Source organism: Haliotis rubra, unplaced genomic scaffold (assembly GCF_003918875.1).
Source record: "Haliotis rubra isolate DU_JTF1 unplaced genomic scaffold, ASM391887v1 Scf325, whole genome shotgun sequence".
Lineage (NCBI taxonomy): Eukaryota > Metazoa > Mollusca > Gastropoda > Lepetellida > Haliotidae > Haliotis > Haliotis rubra.
Genome location: NW_025766997.1, coordinates 404,460 through 425,728, shown reverse-complemented (window position 1 = coordinate 425,728; position 21,269 = coordinate 404,460). Strand labels below are relative to the sequence as shown.

Genomic DNA, 21,269 nt, shown 5'->3' with positions numbered 1-21,269 from the left:
ATGCATTTTCCTAAACTATGTTACAAGTAGTGTGACTTTACATATTTAATTACGCAAGATAAAAAATGCATTTTTTTTTCTTATTATAAAAAAATAAAAACGCGGAAGTGTTTATGTACACATTATTTACATATAGAAGGAAACAAAGTTGTGATACTTGCTATTTTACAAAAACTGTACAAAATGTACAATTGTGGTTCGTGAAAACTGTTTAGCCAGCGTGGTATAGATTTACAGTACGTGCTATTTCGCTATGGTACAATTTTTCAAGTTTGGCAAAAACGCCCATATATATACATTACAGTAAATGGTACCTGACCATACATCAACAATATCACAAAATAAAACTTGGACGGATTCAAACAATGTACATGACGTCACAACATTCGCTTAACAACAATGTATAAAATATCAACAATAACATTTTTTGGTTCCAAAAAAATGGATACAACAGAAAATAATATTTTTTTGAGTTTTTTTTTTTTATCATGTATATTAGCGACACTTGCACAGCACAGAAAGGACCAACGGACAAGAAAGTCGCATTGGGAAATCAATTCGCTAAATGTGCTTGAAATGTATGTACATGTAGCAGCGTTAACGTTCACTGCACGTCACAAGCACTTAGAACAATATAGCACAAATGAAATAGGCATAGTTCATGATTATATTGAGCACTTTTGTATCACGATCACAGAGAAATAGCACATTGTATCACGTTGACTGATGAGTAGCTACCAAAATAATAATCTTAGCACCGTCAAAACAAATAAGTCGTCAGATATGTTCCCAACAGTCAGGCCCGTAATGATTACGTCAACGTAGAATATTGATAATTTAGTGTTAAGCAAATATAGTCGAAGGGTCATGTGGCCAGGGTAATGTTTCTTGAGGTTATCCAGTCCAACATGTTATCCAGGTAACTTAGCACTCTGGCTTCATCACAGGAATCGTTTTGAAAACACCACCTTACATTAGTCGATATACTGTTTCCACGTTTCCAAGATCTCCATCAACTCCGAGGATGTTGGTCTGTCGTCCGGCTCAGCAACCCAGCACTGGGTGTATAGATCCTGATACAGTTTATCAAACGGCTCATCTCCGATAACGGGATGCTTCGGTCGGAGTCCGTATGCGACGACACCGAAGATGACAACGTGCTGGTTTTCGTTAGCGTAAGGCGTCTCCCGACTCAGCATTTGCCACAGTGTTACTCCATATGAATAAATATCAGCTTGTAAAGATGGCGCTCCTCCTTTGAGAAGTTCAGGTGCCCGGTATGCAAAGGTTCCGGTTAAGGCAGATCGATTTGTGGGACTAACTCGACCCGTATTGAATTCCACTTCTTGGCAGCAACCGAAGTCGCCCAACTTGCAGTCGTCATCTTGGGTGAGAAGAACGTTGACAGGTTTGATATCCAGATGTACAATACAGTTATCGTGAGCGTATTGTACTGCACTTGCTATCTGCAGTGCGTGCTTCAACCTGCGTACCATACACAACTGCTGGTCCATGTCGTTAATAACGCTCTGCAAAGTCTGGTCACTCACGTACTCCATAACCACCCACGGACCGTCGTTGAAGTCGTCCAGGGTCGTTGCAGTGAGGGTTCTAATGATATGCGGATGCTTGAAGTTCAAAATCGCCAACTCAGCCTTGAAGCTCTGGACTTGAGCTAGGGGGTTCTTGCTTACAGCGTGGAAGATTTTCACCGCAACTTCGTTGTTTTTGTACGTCCCCAAATACACCGATCCGAATCCCCCCGAGCCCAACAAACGGCCCAGGGAAACGTCCTTTTTCGACAGGGTTTCACCACTCAGACTCTCAATGGTGTGGTCGAATGTATTGTTTGGCAAACTCAGGGATCGTGACTGGCGATAAATCGCATCACAAACCATTTCGATGTCAGCTACGTCGTCCGTCTGTCCGTCGTCTGCACCGTGTTCTTCAAATTTTGGCATCACGTAACAAAAGCCTTTTCAGGCAAAGTGGTAAATTTCATTTTCAGTACACGAAAACTTTTCTGACAAGCCACAGCTTCAAACGTCGCCTTTAAGCCCAAGAAACTGATTGGTAGACAAGGTATTTAAAACGAATTGACGATTGAAGAAACAAAACTATCTTCACTTGTTGACTCAGTACACTTGACAAAATTACACATTCGAATGAAATGAAAACATTGCGATTTCAAGCACTGGCTATTGTCATGTAATCTAACGCCACGCTTCCGCGCGTGGTTCACGGGGCTTGTTATGACCATGTTTTGATAGACAAGGGTTTAAATGAATAGGCGTCTATTACCACGACACAATCTTGCGAGCATTCCCGTGCAAAACACTGAACTGAACTGAACTTTATATACACTCTGGCCGCGTTCTGCGGCATTAGAGGTACATGTTTACATCATTAGTATATACAGCGTATATATATGTTGAAGATATATGATACACAAAATGGTAAGGTATACATATGGGTTGTTTGCAAGAAAGAATTGTGTGTACATATACTCAGGCCAATAATTGTTGTCACCCCCCTCCCCACCTACCCCACACCCCCTTTCCAATTAAAAAAATTGAAGGGGGTGACAACCATTATTGGCATGAGTATACATTTAACCAGTTAAATGAACAATCGTACACTCCTACGTTATTTTCTTCATTTTTTGGGGCGTTGCTTAAAACGAGACATTATTATTTTGCAAAATATTCAAATTTCCTAATTGTTCCTATTTTTTTTGCAGTGAAAAAGCTGGCTCATTTTGTTCATATTCGGGTTTGTGCCGTAATAGATATTGACATATGTTTTCCTTTCTCGAACTACGATAGGACAAACAAACAGAAAGTGAAATTCATCTCCAATATCATTTAAATTACAAAGAGAGTATGTATTAACTTTCATTTCATCTTTTTACTCTATCGTGCAAAATACTTCCGCATTTTAGTGCAAGCATTGCTGATGTTGATGTTTCCAAGCGATACGTCTGTTTATAAAAAAAACACACGTGTATTTTCATTCATATATATATAGATAAATAAAAACAGAATGCCTTTTTCTCCAAAAAACATATTTTATTCATGAAATATTAACATAACATGAATATGGATAGGCACAACAAGCCAACGGCTTATGTAAGTGCCGCTCCATCAAATATAACACAATACAATCAATCATTAATTTCACACAAAGTACAGTAGCAATTATTATTTCATATCTGTATAAATAAGTCCGCGCCTACATCAAACGTTTCATACCGCAAATGTCTGTTTTGGGGCTCAAGGCTAAGTTATTGTAGTACCAACTCGTGACCTATAATAGAATGTTTAACTTTTCAAGTTTATATTTTATATGCCGTATGTACTGAAATGTCGAATCCACAAAACACCAGTAAAACTCTAAATTAACGTTTAACTGGACAAATGCCTACCTCAACCTAAATCATAAAACAAAGGCTTTTTTTTCGTTTGAAATAACGATTATTTAGTACTGATAAAGCTAGGTGCGTCCCATTGTATTTTGATAAACGCTTTTGGAATAGTCATTATCATTGGCATAGCTATGTTATAGTAATTTTTCAAGGTCTTAAAAATCACCGTATTCCTTTTGTTTTTAAAACATAATGAGTCTTTTACCACACTTTTATACCAAGATGTACTTTCTTTAGTTGTGTCCCTTTGCGAACGCTCGATAGGTGGCGCGGGTAAAACCACTTCCGTTAACTTTCTTCAGCCGAAAAGCAGATATCAGTATGCAGTTTGATATTTTCAAGCAATGATACGATAACCAAACGTGAAGATGGACAAAGATTCATGTAAGTTCATTCTGTTACGGGAAGCACGCTTCCAGCAGAAGTTGCAGTTTTGTAGGGTCAACATCAAGTATATGCGTAAACCCTCACTTGTGAGGGGTTAACTGCTTCGGGTTACTGTGCCTGCTGGGCTCGGATAAAAGACTGTACAGCCTGCAGCCCCAAAGAAGTTTCCACAAAAGTTAAAATATCTTTATGGTTAATCATTATTTGGGTCTGTTTTCCTGTTTAGGTTGGCGTTGGGGTTGTCTCATTGAAGATAATTTATGATTTATTTACACGTTGGAAAACACGATCATGCTGTTGATCACTGGATTGTCTGGCCGAAACTCGTCACCATATAGCTGAAATATTGTGCGGTGTTAAACAACAAGGAAAGAAGAAAACACGAAAACAATGGCCATATATTTACAAGCCCCAGTCACCTAAATGCTCTTTAATATTACAACCTGCGTAATAAATGCAAATTTGGAGGCCAAATGAAACGTGCATTTCAAATGTTGGTCATTTGGCCTTAAATGATACGTTCATTTATACATTTGGAGGGGGCGGTGGGGTAGCCTAATGGTTAATGCGTCCGCTCGTCCAAGGTTCAATTCCCCACATGGGTACAATGTGTGAAGCCCATTTCCGGTGTCCCCCACCATGATATTGCTGGAATATTACTAAAAATAGCATAAAACTAAACTCACCAAACTTTTCCAATCTGCTGTTTATTTCTTATAGCATGTATATCATACTTATGACAAGAAATTAATGCTAAATATAGTACGGAAAAATACTTATACTGCAGTATCACTACGATCATCCAAGCAGAGAATTACTACAGAGATAACTGTTATAACACCCCATTATATGACAACATAATGGTGGATGAATCATTTTGGATTTAGGGCCCTGGCCCGCTTGCAGTTAGATATAAGCGGACCCTGTGTACCATCACTGGTGCCCTAACAGGGTACCAATCGCTATATTTCCTGGGGAAGGATTTGGGAGGGAGCACCCTTCCATTGGTGGATGTTTTCAGTGCCTCACACAGGAAAATGTAGAACTTTTTAAATAAAAATATATATGTATATCCTGTCCTTTTCTGAAGTTCTTCAACTTTCATGATGATTTGCTACTACCAGCAAGTAAGCTGATTACATAAGCCTCCCAGAAGTGGAAATGCACTTGGAGAACATTCATTGTTACCAGAAGATTCTATTTACTTGAACACAAAGTAATTACCATGAGCGTGTAACACCTGAAATATCATGTAAACAAATCCAAAGGTGAATATACTATTTTCCCATGTAATTACACAATGTGCTTATAAACTTGATTTATGTTTTTAATCTACTTTATCAATTTTATACAAAATTACATTCAATATTGTTTACAATAAGTGAACCTATTAGCAATGCACAGACATACTGTTTTTACACTACAGCAACCATTGCCTACTTGAAATGAGCTATAGTTGACAGAATATGGATACATTTATCATAAAAGGCGTACTTTGACTTATTAAAGGTGTTCTTTCTTGAAATTTGAGAAGAATATGTCAACATAACATTGTCACGATGGCGAGCGAAGGAGCTTCATCAGGGACTTGTCAAATAGTTCCATCCCGTAAAAATACTATGCACCAGAATATTGTACTTCATGCCACTGATCAATATTCAAACTATTTGAGAACATAACTTGACAATGCAGAGAGTTTTTCTTCAGTTTGCATAAAACCAATCCCAGAATTCATATATGTATCCATTTTCTGAAGATTGGCTTGATGTTTCTGTGGCAACCTTCAGTATAGAAAGGGAATAGAACTCTCGAGCAATGGGAAGCATATTGATGTTTGAAATATGTTTATTCACACAGAGTATTAATAATCTTGCTTCAGTTCTGGTAAGTGTTTCCAGGGCTCGATTTAAGCATTTAGAACTTGCTGGTGCAGCCTGAAACTGCTAAATGCAATTTCTTATGTATATCAACTTGCAACCAGTTAATATTTTGTGTTCAAAGAACACAGACTTCAGCTGGAAAACAGAATGATGAGGAACTGACTTGGAACAGTGACTCTGATTATTGTAGGAACAGTGACTGAAGGACTTACTGTTCATGAAAGTTTAGGAAGTAAGATAACTACAGACTCAGACTCTTTATTTCGTAAATGATGGCCTGTGAGGCCTATAGTACAATTTACATAAATAATTCAAACGTAATGATTTGTTATACAAACGCAAGGTTTGCATTAATGATATGAAACATTTTAGTCACATAAATTGCTAGATTATTTAAAATAGTAGTATCATGGCTGGACAGTAATTGAATGAATTTTTGTTTAGATGGATACTTATGGTAATATAGTGGTCTATACTTATCTCTTAGATGTGTGTATAAAGGGCATATTATTAAGGTATGGTATTCGTCTTCAAGGCCATCCTCACAAAACGGGCACATTGCATCGATTTTCGTCTTCGAAACGGACCGTCTATATGATGCATTTTTAATTCGGAAGCAGAACAATGGAATTTTGTAAGAAAGCGGCGCAATTTAGATGATTTGATTAGGTTTAAATATGGCTCCATTTGGAAGGTGGCTTTGAAGGTACAGTAAGATGTTAACATTGAAGATTTATGCACACGAGCAGACCAGTCCTGGATCCATACATCCTTCGTTCTTAATGCAAATATGCTAATGAATTGTTTCACATCACCAACATCCTGAGCTTGCCAAACGTATGAAAAGCCATACGAAAATAATATGCCCCATTTTATAACCTTGACAATCAAACCTTTTTAACATATAGTAACAATGTTTGACCAAACGATTTTCTGGCAATCTGCCATTTTTAGCCAGAATTTTATAACACGTAGATAAATGTTAACAATGGGTGGCATGTGCCCACTTTCGCCCAGTACTGCGACATTAGAAGATTTATAACTTAGTTTCAAAACATATTTACAAAACTTGGTGGTAAATTTCTCTACTGGTTTATTTACAAAAACACCCCACAACTCTGACCCATAGAGGAGAATAGGCTGAATTTTACAGTCAAACATTCTGAAATAAGTGTTAACTGGTAAGTCCTGAAAACGACTGAACAGTCTCCAAATGGGAGCTAAGGCTTTATCTGCTTGTTTTGCCAAAGTATAACAAGCTTTTGAAAAATTATTTTCTAATATATTTGTAAGATAACTACAGATTTCTTTTGTTATAATAAAGTTCAAAACCGTCTTTACCAAAACTCAAGCATTATAAAAGATTCTATATTAAGCAGCAGGTGCAACCTGTTTTTGTTTTATGCAACAAGGTGATTGCCTTAGGTTGCACTGGGTGCAAGTAGGTTTCATTCTAGGTTTCACCAGAGTGGTAAATGTCTGAAACCAACATGAACTCACTCGCGCACACTTTGTCTAATACATCAGCTCTACATTTCAAACTGTATAACTCACTCACTGTATTTAGCATCCAGCTCATATAAGCAGCCAGCTTGACCAGCTTCTGACCACAGTCTGAGTAATCAATACATACACCCTGTACTACAACTGAAGATTGGCTTGATGTTTTTGTAGTAACCCCCGGAAGGGGAATAGAACGTTTTAGCAATGGGAAGCATATTGATATTGAAATATATATCTATAATATAACATACAGGGCTCCAGAGTAGCAATGCTGTCATGCACATATGAAACGAAGCACAAGTTTAATGATACACTCATATATTGAAAAAATATGGAGTACGTACTACTGATGTTGAAAAATTATCTGGAGCCCTGAAATATATATATATAGTTTGTTCACTGCTGATTACACTGACTGAGTTTGGTTTTACGCCGCTTTTAGCAATATTCCAGCAACATCACGGCAGCTGCTGATTACAACTGACCACAGACATAACACATTGCATATTGTTTGGATCAGTGGCTCCTCAGCCAGAAATACTGTGCACATGCATTCAGTAGTTTGAATTTCATATCCTGTTGTGAGTCAGGGCATTGGGGTAGCCAAAGTTTTAAAGTGTTTGCTCATCACGCTGAATGCATGGTTTCGATTCCCCACAATGGGTACAATTTGTGAAGCCCTTTTCTGGTGTCCTCCGCTGTGATAGTGCTGGAATATTGTTTATAGCGGCGAAAAAGTCATCTCACTCTGTTGTGACTCATTTAATATGACCTCCCATTGTTTCAGTCTTCAAGGAGAGAGTGCTACACAGACTGTATGGAGACACAGATACTGACGTGGTGAAACATCAGGATAACCAATCATCACACGAGACAAGTAGGACAAGTCCCAGCCACAAGGTAGCGGTGAAGAGGAAGATGTACACTGTGTCTCCAGCCCCTAGTGACTGGGGAGACAACCCTGTAAACTGTAATATCAAAACCCCAACAGAGTTACCTCCCATATCCAGTGGCGCAGACTCGTCAGAGACTAGTGAATGTAAGCTTCTCTATATGGCATTTGCACATGGAGATCTTATTTAAGAAATACAGTTTGCTCTACCACCATGTATAGTGTAATAAAGCACACTTTCGCCCTGAACTATTATAACGTTAAAGCACTTTGACGGACGCAATAGCGTCAGGTGCCTTAACTATAATAGTTCAAGCTACACTATACATGGTATATTAGAGCAAACTGTATTTCTTTCTAAGATGTCAAATTTAATACTTTCTAAGGATAATTATGATTAATCTAAGGCAGAAAACAAACAATGGTGTCGGTGACCTAAATTAAGAATCCTCGCAGAGGGCTAACTGACGCGCTGTTCTATTGATGTTTCTCCCCCCCTACGTTAAGACGGACGTTACCAGAAAAAAATGATAACAAATGATAAACAGTTTGATGATGGTTTATGTTCGGATTAAACATCTTCTCTAAAAAAATTTAATTACATCTGTGATTAACGTAAACCATATGGGGCAATATGAACGTTGCATTTCTACTACCAGCATAAGTTTAGATCAGTACATCCAGATGAAGCTGAGTTGTCAAGTGACATTCCACGATTGCATTGTGGGAATGTAAACATTGTGAACGTTACCGTGTCGCTGAAAACCTGTGAGTCAAATTGAGACATTTTAACCGTCGGGAAAACAGAAACATAATGTTTCCAACAGTGATGTTAGCTGAGTGAAGCAACTGCAAACCAAGAAACGGGATGCAACGGAGTAGTTTACTGTAGGAGGCTGTATGAGGCGATGACAACTGACATGCATCGTGACATTGCTTACATTGTGACGTAATGCAAATTTGTTAGATTACGAGGGGGCAGACTAGAATGGCGCAGTGGCGCCAATACATTGTGACGTAATGCAAAAAGTGCACATTATCGTCTGATAAAGTACTGTCGGCGCCTTTGATCTTTCACCGAAGCATCCTAGAATTGCGTATCCATCTGTGCTGATGTTACATTGTACTGGTGTTATCAATTTTTACTATAACTTGAGTCAAGGGTAGACAAAAACAGCAGGCTGATATTATCAAGAAATGACCATTTGGGTACGATGACAGAATCAATAAGCCAGAGCATGCCAATGATTAACATGCTTAAGTGGTTTGATGCACCTCGTGAGGTAAAATCCATTTAATTTTTGTATTGGAATTACAACTGAAAAACTCTCAAAATAGTTTTATACACTAAAAGTGTGCAACCAACCACCCTGACACTAAGTGTGCAACCAACCACCCAGACACTTAAGTGTGCAACCACCCTCCCAGACACTAAAAGTGTGCAACCAACCACCCAGACACTTAAGTGTGCAACCAACACCCAGACACTAAGTGTGCAACCACCCACCCATACACTAAGTGTGTAACCACCCTCCCAGACACTAAAAGTGTGCAACCACCCACCCAGACACTTAAGTGTGCAACCACCCACCCAGACACTTAAGTGTGCAACCATCCTCCCAGACACTAAAAGTGTGCAACCACCCACCCACCCATACACTAAAAGTGTGCAACCACCACCCAGACACTAAAAAGTGTGCAACCACCCATCCAGACACTTAAGTGTGCAACCACCCTCCCAGATGCTAAAAGTGTGCAACCACCACCCAGACACTTAAGTGTGCAACCACCCTCCCAGACACTAAAAGTGTGCAACCACCCACCCAGACACTTAAGTGTGCAACCACCCTCCCAGACACTAAAAAGTGTGCAACCACCCACCCAGACACTTAAGTGTGCAACCACCCTCCCAGACACTAAAAGTGTGCAACCACCCACCCAGACACTTAAGTGTGCAACCACCCACCCAGACACTAAAAGTGTGCAACCAACCACCCAGACACTAAAAGTGTGCAACCAACCACCCAGACACTTAAGTGTGCAACCACCCTCCCAGACACTAAAAGTGTGCAACCAACCACCCAGACACTAAGTGTGCAACCAACCAACCAGACACTAAGTGTGTAACCACACACCTATGTGCTCAGTCATCAGAGCAATAAATTACTTCTTTAACCCACATTCAATGCCATTGTGACAGTGTGCTACAAATTACTTTGCTATGTGTATTCAGTGCACAAATAATATGACTGGTTGAATGAATAAAGATCTCTAAACACTACTCTGATTTCTAGTAACTGACTGACTGAGTTTGGTTTTACGCCGCTTTTAGCAATATTCCAGCAACATCACGGCAGGGGACACCAGAAATGGGCTTCACACATTGTACCCATGTGGGGATTCGAACCCGGGTCTTCGGCGTGACGAGCCAACGCTTTAACCACTAGGCTACCCCACCGCCCCGATTTCTAGTAAATGTACATGTATTCATGAATCCCTTAGCTTGACTGACAAGCATGGCTTCCCTGGTTATAACCCCACCTGGTTTTAACACCCAAATCCTCTTGGGCAAATGTAAACGTTAACACAAGGGTTGTCTGTACAACTTGAAATCAAATCATCTAGACAAGGTTCTGCTCTTTTGTTTGATGTGAATACAAAGGACAGAGAGGTGTAATCTGATTGGTCATTGGGTGAAACATGGACGGGACATAGCCCAACATATGAGGTAGCCTTGTGGTTAAAACGTTAACTTGTCACACCGAAGCCCCAGGTTCGATTCTCCATATGGGTATAATGTCTGAAGCCAATTTCTGGTGCGCTCTGCTGTTATATTGCTGAAATACGTCTTAAAGCAGCATAAGACGATCCTCACTCTCTCAACATATGAACTAGTCCTCTTGAACACTCATTTAAGAAACCCGTGAAGATCCGGGTTAGAATTGATCTTCAGTAACCCATGCTTGTAAGAGGTGACTAACGGGATCGGGAGGTCAGGCTCGCTGACTTGGTTGACACATGTCATAGGTTCCCAAATGCCCTGTTTATCATGCTGTTGATCACTGGATTGTCTGGTCCAGACTTGATTATTTACAAACCTGCACCATATAGCTGGAATATTGCTGAGTGCTGCATTAAACAACATACAAATATTTTATTATGTGCCTTTCTTTGCTTTGCTATTTGAAAGTATACCACATTGAACGAAATGTTTGTAATTGACACTGTATTTTGGAATTTCAGCTGATGATGACGACACTGAAACAACATACAAAAGGAGAAAAAGAAGAGGAAAAAGGATCAAAATTGCCCAGAATAAATCCAATGTGCTTCAGAGTGAATCAAAACTGTTGGATGTAAAATCTGAATCCTCAAGACAAGCAGACAATACCAATTCTGGGGAACTTACAAAACTGACCAAAAATCAGAAGAGGAAGTTGAAGAAAAAGAAACGGAAAGAGAAATTAAAGGAAAGCTTGTCTTGTGACCTCAATACTGAGTTTGTGTATGCAAGACCATGTAGCCATTGAACTAATGCAAGGTTAGTGTGTGTGAAACATGTGACCATTGACTTCAACAAAGAGTTTGGTGTGTGGAGGAATATGTGACCAAACAAAATGTTTGTGTGATGAATGTATGATGTCCACACAGTTTGTGTTTGAAGATTTTGTAACTACTGAATGAATTTGTGTGGAAAGATTATTGAATCAAAATGGCTATTCAATGTTTTTGCAGTGCTATTTTGTTTAGGAAAATTTGTATGAACCTTGCCATGGTCCAAAAGTTTACTTTGGTTTGAGAGCAGTCAGCATTTGCTGACATTTGTTTTGTCCATCAACAGATTCTTTTGTTTGGAAAATAAATAATTAATATTTATTGACATGTCCATGCTATCATTATGTTTCCATTGATTGATTGTGTAATGATTAAACTACAAGAACTGAAACAAAACAAAAATAATAATGAAAGGAACTTATTAAATCAGGAGATAAACATACTAAGTTTTCAACATATAGCTAGGTTACCACTGAATAAACCATGCTGAAATGAATTCAAATTGGATGTGTATTTGACTTTAAACAATGTTAAGTGGGTATAATTGATAGAAATTCAAATAGACAAGACTGTTTTGACAGAATATTATTGAATATTAATGTGTAAAATTCTTGCTCTCATAAGTGCAGGAAATGAATATGACATCTTCCCAAAGAGTCAGGTCAGAATGTATGGTGAAAATTGTAATATTTTGATTAGGCCAGACCAATTTTATTTCTTGTTTTAAGGATCCGACAGTTGTAATTTTTCCATACATTGATTGTAGATATGCACGTGTTATGATCAAATGCACGTACCCGCCATTAAGCAATTATCATGTTTCATAAAACTATTCTTACAGCTCGAACATTTGTCAAGTCAGTTGTTTTCGTTGTTGATAAGTAAGTATAGGGCCTCAACATTCATCGACTGTCAGCCGACTGGCCAGAAAACATCAGCAAAGTAATGACATTCAGGATCATCAGCATTCAGGACCACGAGTCACAGCTCCAAGGGAGGATGCAGCTCTTTTCAGAACCACAAGACTTCTTCCATTTTAGGGGCGGTGGAGTAGCCTAATGGTTAAAGCGTTGGCTCGTCACGCCGAAGACCCGGGTTCGAATCCCCACATGGGTACAATGTGTGAAGCCCATTTCTGGTGTCCCCCGCCGTAATGTTGCTGGAATATTGCTAAAAGCGGCGTAAAACCAAAGTCAGTCAGTCAGTCAGTCTTCCATTTTACGTTGAGTGGCCTGTTAAACAGTGTGGCTTCCACATCATCGATTTTGTCATGACTGATGGCCAAGCTCATGTTTGGCGTCGCAGGAACACCGCATGTGTTCAAGGGAATATCTTGAAATAAGTACCGTTGGGTGGGTGTTTATTGATGGTGTGGGGATGGCTCTCGCATGATTGTAAAGGTGACCTTGTGACGATCAGGCAGAATATGAATGGACATCATTGACATCCTGGACATGGTGGTTGTACCACATTTAGATGACCATCCCCTGAACACATTGGCCAGTCATTATGGATGACAAATCCAGGCCACATTGTGCGCGTGTCGTCAGTGATTTACTCGTCTTGTTGTGTTGGAACAAGCCCACTATCAAAAATTGAATGCAATACCTCAACGTCAAATTGAACGTCTTATACAGTCAATGAGCAGGATGGTCAGGGATGTTATTTCAGTTAACTCATGTAACACCAGGTATTAACATCGTGCTCGGTTATTGATATTCCTGTGATTTCTTGAGGACTGTTTGCCAGAATCTTGAAGTGAGTGAGTGAGTGAGTGAGTTTAGTTTCACGCCACTTTTAGCAATATTCCAGCAATATCACGGCGGGGGACACCGGGAAATGGGCTTCACACGTTGTACCCATGTGGGGAATCGAACCCGTGTCTTCGGCTTGACGAGCGAAGCTTTAACCACTAGGCTAACAACCCCCCATGAAAATGACCGCACTTAATTGTTAACGTCATACGACAATGTTCATACGTCTAATCAGAAATAAACTACTGTGTTTCGTTCTTTTTTGCGTTTAGATTTGCCATTTGATTGTTCTTAAGGCTCAGTTTATCCAGATAGTAAGTCCAGTTAAATTTGTATAGTTTCCTTTGCTATGGTTAATGGTAACATATTGTTTTTACGAAAAGTTTTGGGTGTTGCGCTACTTTTTTCCATGTGTATATTTGAAAAGGAAATAAGAGTTGTGAATGACCACCACAACCTGCATACAATTAGGTTTCGATGCATGGTCATGCTTCACTGTTTGGCCTCATAACGACTCCCGCCGTCAGCGTGACCCGGCCAGGTGTGAAGTCTAAGGTTGAATTTAGTTCGATCTCGGTTGCGATGGACCTGGTGGTTGTATATCTACTCACCCTTGTCATAGGCTTATTACTCTGGCTACTTTACCAGAAATGGTCGAGCAATCGAAAATGCCCTCTACCCCCGGGGCCCTCTGGTGTGAGGGTGTTCTCAGAGATTATCAGCGCCCTCCAGTCTCAGAGGGTCCACTTGTCGGCGGAGAAATGGGCCCAGAAGTATGGCGATATGTTTTCTGTGAACGCCGTCGGGAAGACGATGGTGTTTTTGAACACATCCGAATTGGTCCGAGAAGTCATGAACGGTGCGGACTACAAAGCAGTCACCAACGACCGACCCGCGACGTTCTTCGGTAAATACGTGGCCAACAACTATAGTAACATCACAGAGTTCGTGACGTACGACAGCACGTTGGTGTATTTCAGGAAAATGTTCCACAACTCCCTGAAACTTTACGGGGACGGGGTTCACAGTTTTGAAGCCTTGGCGTTAGATGAGCTCCAAAACGTTGGCCACAATCTCAGGACGTCTTTCGGAAATGTTGACATGGAAACAGTGTTTTCGGAGTCACTTTTACGTGTCATTCATATCCTGGTAGGTGATGGTACATATTCTTGTTCAGTGAGTAAATGTCGTCTTTGTTTAACAAACGAAAAATATTTTGCATTTCTTTTTTACGTCTCTTTTGTAAAAGTTTCCACAGTTTCTAAAAGTTTGAGGGGCGATGGGTAACCTAATGGTTAGGGCGTTCGCTCGTCGCGCCTAAGGCCCGGGTTCGATTCCCCACATGGGTACAATGTGTAAAGCCCATTTCCCGCCGTCATGTTGCTGGAATATTGTTAAAAGCGGCGTAAACCCATACTCACTCACTCTAAAAGTTTGAAAGTGTGATGACGATGAAACCGGTATCCTAAGAATCGCTAGAAAGAATTTCCCTTCCTGTTATTCAGTACTTATAGTTTAACAACACCGCGTGCTCCTGGTTTAACAGCACATCATGTTTCTGTGTTTAACTCATGAGTAAATCATTTACGATCTCCATCACTGGAAGCTTTCCTTCCACAAGACGCAGACACATTAAGCTCTCTCGGGATTACTGCTCCTAGCGACAATGAACCCAGCCAACTCACTATCTTCGTGGAGCGGTGGGGTAGCCTAGTGGTTAAAGCTTTCGCTCGTCACGACAAAGATCCGGGTTCGATTCCCCACATGAATACAAAGTGTGAAGCCCATTTCTGGTGTGTCCCGCTGTGATATTGCTGGAATAGTGATAACAGCAGCGTAAAACTTAATTCACTCACTAACTTCGTCATCATGTACTTCGTGTAGACATCTTAATATCTATATAGATGTACCTCACATGTCGAGGGTAATTTCGTGTGTCGGTTGGTGTGTCTGTATGTCCACAGTGGCACCATCCACAAAGCCTTGGCCGTTGGTCAGCTAGACCCTTAACTCCCGCCTGCCTTTAGCAATATCCTGACGGGGCACACCAGAAATGGGCTTCACAATTTGTACCTACTCGGGAATTGAACCTGGGTTTTAGCGTGACGAGCGAACCTACCCACCGCCCTTCAGCCAGTGAGACAAGTAGACGAGCAGACATGGTAACCCATTCTGGCGAGTTATGCTACCACACCTTCGGGTTTGTGACCCCTTGTCATTTATGCGAGAACATTTGTCTGTGTACATGCATACCAATCAAGCATGGGTTATGTGATTCAGGACATACTGTCTGATTATACTCATGGTGTAAAAGTAAATGAGTGAATGAGGTTTTACGCCGCTTCTAGCAACCCCAGTGGCGGACTTTAGCTCTTTGGGTTGAGGCACTATCCACTGCACCAAGGTAAAGTTATATATAAAACCTACCTTGGTGCATCCACTGCACCAAAAATGGTAAGTTATATATAAACGTCCCTCCTTGAGTGCAGTGGATAGTGCCTGCTCAACCCAAACTGAAGCTGGTTTTATAGTGCTATTTCCATGCCGCAGTGAAGCATTCGGTACTGACTCCGAGCCGACCAGTCCTTGCTAAAATGTGTCAAAACGATGGTATCAAACCCTTGATGTTACAATGCCTGGTGCTCGGACTGATCGGTATCCGTATATGTTGTAACCTGGATACAACACGTATACATTATCTGAGTAAGATGTCTGTGGTAAACTGTGGCATGGATTCTAAGTTAGCATTATAACACCGGCGTCAGTACGGACAAGCAGAAACAACCATGTGCAATTGCATGCAATAGCTGAGTGAAATGTTCTTGAAAGTCACTTTAAACCCTATTTCACCATGTTTTCGGGGCGGCGGTGTAGCCTAGAGGTTAAAGCGTTTGCTTTTCACGCCGAAGACCCGGGTTCGATTCTCTCTCCACATCAGTTCAATGTGTGAAGCCTGTTTCTGGTAGCCCCTGTCGTGATATTGCTGTAATATTGCTTAAGTATACGTTAGCACCCTCCTCAAGGGTGATATGGATTTCAACGCTCGAGCCGTTAGGCGAGTGCGTTGAATCCATATCACCACGCAGAGGTGAAGTGGGGTGGTGTGGGTGCTAACCTACTTATACCACGTGGGCGCCGAATGGAATCGTACATTGCTTGTTGCACGTGCGTTTCCTGCACCGCCAAGGTTGTTATCCACATATCAACCTCTGCACGTGCAGATAGAAGGTTGATACACAGAAAATCAACCTGCCAGAACAATGGACATAACATACCCTAGTGGTATAAAGCATCGTAAAGCCATACTCACTCGTGTGTAATGAGTCAGAAGGGGTATAGTTCCAAGGCGGAAGTATGGGCAACATTTTGGAAACTACATCCTCAGTGGATATTGGCTTAACTGGAGTAGGCAAGTCTTACAAGTTGTGTACAGGATCCGCAGAAAACTGATGAAAGTGTTGTGACAACAGATAACAGGCGAGAGTGCCGACAGGGAGAGTGACATCATAGATAACATGAGGAACTACAACTTGTGGGGTAATCGCCTGAACGGCTTCGACGTCCAGACGGTGCTCGCAGCGTTCCCTCTGTTGAGGCACTTCCCGATCAAACATGGCCGCATCTGGCAGAACGCTGTCAAGTATAGGGATGCCGTGGCTCGAGTATTTGTCAAGGATCGGAAGGTGAGGAGCTCTTTCTTCTATTGTCGGTAAAAGGTATGTGTTAGTTTGTTATGATATATTTACCTATTCAATTCTTAAAACAGATATTTTCAACAATTATTTAAAGGGTTTTGGATGGGAGCATGCTGCGTCGGCACTCTTATTCGATCATCATCTATACGACTACTGAGCTCTACCTTGTAAATAGCTGTCACGTTGCTGAATGCGGCGTTGAACAACAACCAATCCAATCTAATCCATATCAAACCGAAACATGAGTCTCATTAACCTATTCAGACAATGACCTACTTTTCAGCTGATCCGAATTTTCTCGTGTGACAGTGAAAAGAGACACCACAAACAACTATGGTTACACTGAATTCCAATTCCATAAGGAAATGGTATTTACAAGTTAATTTTAATTTTAAACTTTAATAACAGCTTGACCTTAACTAAGACGTCACAGACTGCCCCTGTTTGGTGAGGTCGTAAAATGATTCACAATTCATCTGGCTCACTGGTTACACCTGTTATGTGTTTTTTGCAATTATTGAGTGTAGTTTTGTAACGCACAATGTGATTGATATAATATCAAGTCCGTACCAGACCGCCAAACTTTTCTAGCTGCAGAGCCTCTTTTTGAGATTTCGACGATTTCCGTTTGTCAGAGCACGCTGTACGACAGAGCACGCTGCACGACGTGTTTGCAAGGAATAGAAGGAGCATAGTGTTGCAATGTAAAAGTGCTTAGATGTATCAAATAATACTGATTAATACTTATGTATCCAGTTAAATTAATTGGTCTCAAAATTCTGGACTGGTTATTGTACTAAGTTGCGCAAAAGGACGGAACCTAGTCAGCAGGAAAGGAGACTGTTGTGTAATCAATGTTTTGACTTGCCTTGTAAACACCAATGTCCCGTAGCCTCGGGTTCGATCCCCCACATGGGTACAATGTGTGAATCCAATTTCTGGTGTCCCCCGCCGTGATATTGACGGAATATTGATAAGAGCGGCGTAAAACTAAACTCACTCACTCGCTATGATTTAGGCGAAATCATGGATCCTTTAGAAAGGCAGCCTCAAATACCCAGCTCCCGCATAACTGGTCCCTCAACATACATGCACAACAGTTATATGTTACTCTGCCGATTTGTATACCCTCAGAAGCGAGACACCCCCGGGGACGACCTGGGTGGGGTGGTGTCGGTGCTGCTGCAGGAGCAGAGACGGAAACAGCAGCAGGCAGGTGCTCGGGGACTCACGGATGACGAGATATCCGCCATCACGCTCGACATGAGTGCGGCAGGTGAGATGTTGGGATTATTTGTTTGTTGTTTAATGTCGCACCTAGAAATATTCCAGCTATATGACTGCGATCTGTAAATAATCGAGTCTGGACCAGACAATCCAGTGGTCAACAACATAAACATCGATCTACGCACTTGGGATACGATGACATGTGTCAACCAAGTCAGCAAGCCTGACCACCCGATTCCGTTAGTAGCCTCTTACGACAAGCATGTGTTGCTAAAGAACAATTCCAACCCTGATCTTGACGGGTGGAGACAAGCATGTGTTGCTGAAGACCATGATCTTCACGGCTACTATCCCAGGTCAAGGTAGCATCCCATCATCGGCCCGACATCGGCTGATAGCATCGTCGGCTAATATCGGCATCGTTGAACAGCGCTGGACCGATATCGATCCGATGAGCAAATCTTCATCTACCCGACGTCGTCGGGCCTATGATGGCATGCTACCTGGGGTACGTGTTTAACAAGCAGATGCGAGTTAGATACGATAAGAAAGCAACGAGTTGTAAGACAAATGAGAGACGATCTAGTCAGATGTAGGTCATCTCACGCAAAACTTAAAACAACATCTATCACGGAAATTAGCACGAACGTATTATCATCTTCTTATATTGCATATTACATACTGCACTCTTAAAACAGTAAAAGGACCATTACATAAAATTAAAAGCCAGTCTACTTGGGAATAACTATAAATATTTTGTAAATATATCTAATATCTGAAAAATATATTAAAGTATCCCGTGTTAAACCTATAACTAAGACCCAGGTAATATTTCCCATAAATATTACAGACACACGTGATGAATCTTTTATGCATTTCTGTAAACATCTGTTATTAAAACAAACGCTATAGACAATATGATCACCACTACTGTTCCAGCATACCTGACTTCGAAAGGGGCTCTTGTAGGGATGTTCCTGTCGTTTCTGCATTACCCACATATTCAGGAAAGGATATATAACGAGATCGCGGCCAAAATAGGAACTCGTCACCCTGTCATTGAGGACCGCTCCAGTCTTCCTTACACCGAAGCAACAATTCTAGAATTGCTGAGGTACATCAGTCATGCGGTGCTGGGAGTTCCACACTGCTGTAGAGAGGACATTGAAGTAAGGGGTTTCACCATTCCAAAGAACGCTATGGTACGTATGGTATAACTACTGATGGGTCCTGAACATGATTCATGGTCGACCATTAATGTTCTTGGATATGCTTCTGATAAAGATTCAGAAAAGTGCTTATAATATAGTCGGAATCGGACAATGGACTCGGCTGTTACTGCTGAGTGTTAGTTTAGTGTGTGACGCCGCTTTTGCCAATATTCCATCAATATCACGGCGGGGACACCAGAAATTGGTTCACACATCATACCCATTTGGGGAATCGAACCCGGGCCAATAGGCTATCCGACCACTCCCTTAGTAGAGATTCCTTAGGAATACTGCTGTGCGGTGTCAGGCAACTAGTGGCGGTGCTCCCTGTGGGACTGGGCACATTACACATTCTCGGACTCTTGGTGCCATCAGTATTCAGTGATCCGTCCATAAACGTGCCACATCTATGTTACCGTTAACAAGTATCCAAGATTCGTCCAGACTATTCTGCTTCGTTAGTCAGAACTATGCATGTGTTATCAGGTTTCACCCAAAACAGACACCCGGCGATTTGACTGTAATATAGTTCAAAGCGGCGTAAAAACATACTCACTCACTCTGTTCTGTGTCAGGTGGTTCCTAACCTGTGGTACATTCACCACGACGAGGCTGTGTGGGGAGACCCGTGGAAGTTCCGCCCGGAGAGGTTCCTACGAGATGACGGGACCCTCCTGGGCGGGGAACACCCCCTCAGGCGGAAGTGAGTACAGACCGTGTAGGGAGACACCCATATGATATTCTTTGGGAGTGAGAGGTCGAGGTAATGGGGGATTGGGTGGGTTTGTTTTTGTAAAAAAACCCCACAGCAACATGATCTCAAGGCTTTGAAAATAATATTTTGGGTTCTATTCGGCTTATGTTTTGACTTTTGTATTCAAAGAACATAAATAATAATAAAAAAAAACATCCGGACTTTCACGATCTCGTAAGCGACGCTCTGAAAGGCCATATGGGCGTGACAAGTGATGAGATGCGGTCTTTACGTAGCGGTATCGAATAAACAAAATCTGATTTTAACAAGATTGACTTAATAAGAAAATGAGGAGTCCAGTTTGGGTCCGTTGGCAGATCTACGCATTATTCAGTAAATACAACCTTCCATTACATGAAACCATGTTATGAACCTGCTTATCTTCTTGAACAGTCTACTGCCGTTTGGAACCGGAAGACGTCAATGTCCTGGCGAAACCCTTGCGAGATCGAGGCTCTTCCTGTACGTCACGTTCCTGTTACAGCGCTTTGTGTTTCTGCCACCAGAGGGCGACACTCTCCCACCTCTTGACCCGAGTCTATGGAACCCTGGCATTATCATTCAGCCGCCGAAGTTCACCTGTAGGATCGCTTGTCGTCAACAGACGTGAGCAAGCGCTCCCTTCTTATAGATACTTTTTGTAGTGTTGGATTTGATTTGCCATCTTCAGATAAATAACTAAATAATAAGAAATGATCTGAATGTTAATAATGTAGACATTCGGGTTACGTCGTATGCATGTCAGTACGTGTGGCTACGGTCTAGCTTGACATATTAATAACCCGTGAGCAAGTGAGTTGGGTGGTGAGGTGAGGTGAGGTGAGGTGGGATTTAACGATAGGATCCAGATGTATGTGTGTGTGTGTGTGTGTGTGTGTGTGTGTGTGTGAGTGAGTGAGTGAGTGAGTGAGTGAGTGTGAACCGCCCGGATTCTTAGTGCTAGGCCGATGAGTTACCATGTCGCCAGTTACCCCACTCACACACTGC

At 41.3% G+C, this 21,269-nt stretch overlaps 3 protein-coding genes across 3 annotated transcripts; 2 read left to right on the top strand and 1 right to left on the bottom strand.

Annotated features, from left to right (window-relative positions):
• Positions 1-974: 974 nt before the first annotated feature.
• Positions 975-1,961, bottom strand: LOC124283945 (serine/threonine-protein kinase mos-like). The gene has a single exon (XM_046719982.1). It carries the CDS (start codon positions 1,959-1,961, stop codon positions 975-977), a length of 987 nt encoding a protein of 328 aa, XP_046575938.1.
• A 1,707-nt stretch (positions 1,962-3,668) lies between these two features.
• On the top strand, positions 3,669-12,485 carry LOC124283926. The gene is made up of 3 exons (XM_046719961.1): positions 3,669-3,808; positions 7,982-8,233; positions 11,330-12,485. The coding sequence occupies exons 1-3, from the start codon at positions 3,793-3,795 to the stop codon at positions 11,614-11,616; spliced, it is 555 nt and encodes a 184-aa protein (XP_046575917.1). The 5' UTR covers positions 3,669-3,792; the 3' UTR covers positions 11,617-12,485.
• A 1,400-nt stretch (positions 12,486-13,885) lies between these two features.
• On the top strand, positions 13,886-20,978 carry LOC124283925 (steroid 17-alpha-hydroxylase/17,20 lyase-like). The gene is made up of 6 exons (XM_046719960.1): positions 13,886-14,544; positions 16,866-17,078; positions 18,225-18,366; positions 19,257-19,519; positions 20,104-20,231; positions 20,676-20,978. Exons 1-6 carry the CDS (start codon positions 13,978-13,980, stop codon positions 20,890-20,892), a joined length of 1,530 nt encoding a protein of 509 aa, XP_046575916.1. The 5' UTR covers positions 13,886-13,977; the 3' UTR covers positions 20,893-20,978.
• Positions 20,979-21,269: the final 291 nt, after the last annotated feature.

Bases quoted from the DNA above. Each gene is read 5' to 3' on its own strand.
- LOC124283945 (XM_046719982.1), bottom strand. From the start codon at position 1,961: ATGCCAAAATTTGAAGAACACGGTGCAGACGACGGACAGACGGACGAC.
- LOC124283926 (XM_046719961.1), top strand. The intron at 8,234-11,329 runs GTAAGCTTCTCT...TTGGAATTTCAG, and splicing joins CTCGTCAGAGACTAGTGAAT to CTGATGATGACGACACTGAA.
- LOC124283925 (XM_046719960.1), top strand. From the start codon at position 13,978: ATGGACCTGGTGGTTGTATATCTACTCACCCTTGTCATAGGCTTATTA. The intron at 17,079-18,224 runs GTGAGGAGCTCT...GTATACCCTCAG, and splicing joins TATTTGTCAAGGATCGGAAG to AAGCGAGACACCCCCGGGGA. The intron at 18,367-19,256 runs GTGAGATGTTGG...CTACTGTTCCAG, and splicing joins GCTCGACATGAGTGCGGCAG to CATACCTGACTTCGAAAGGG.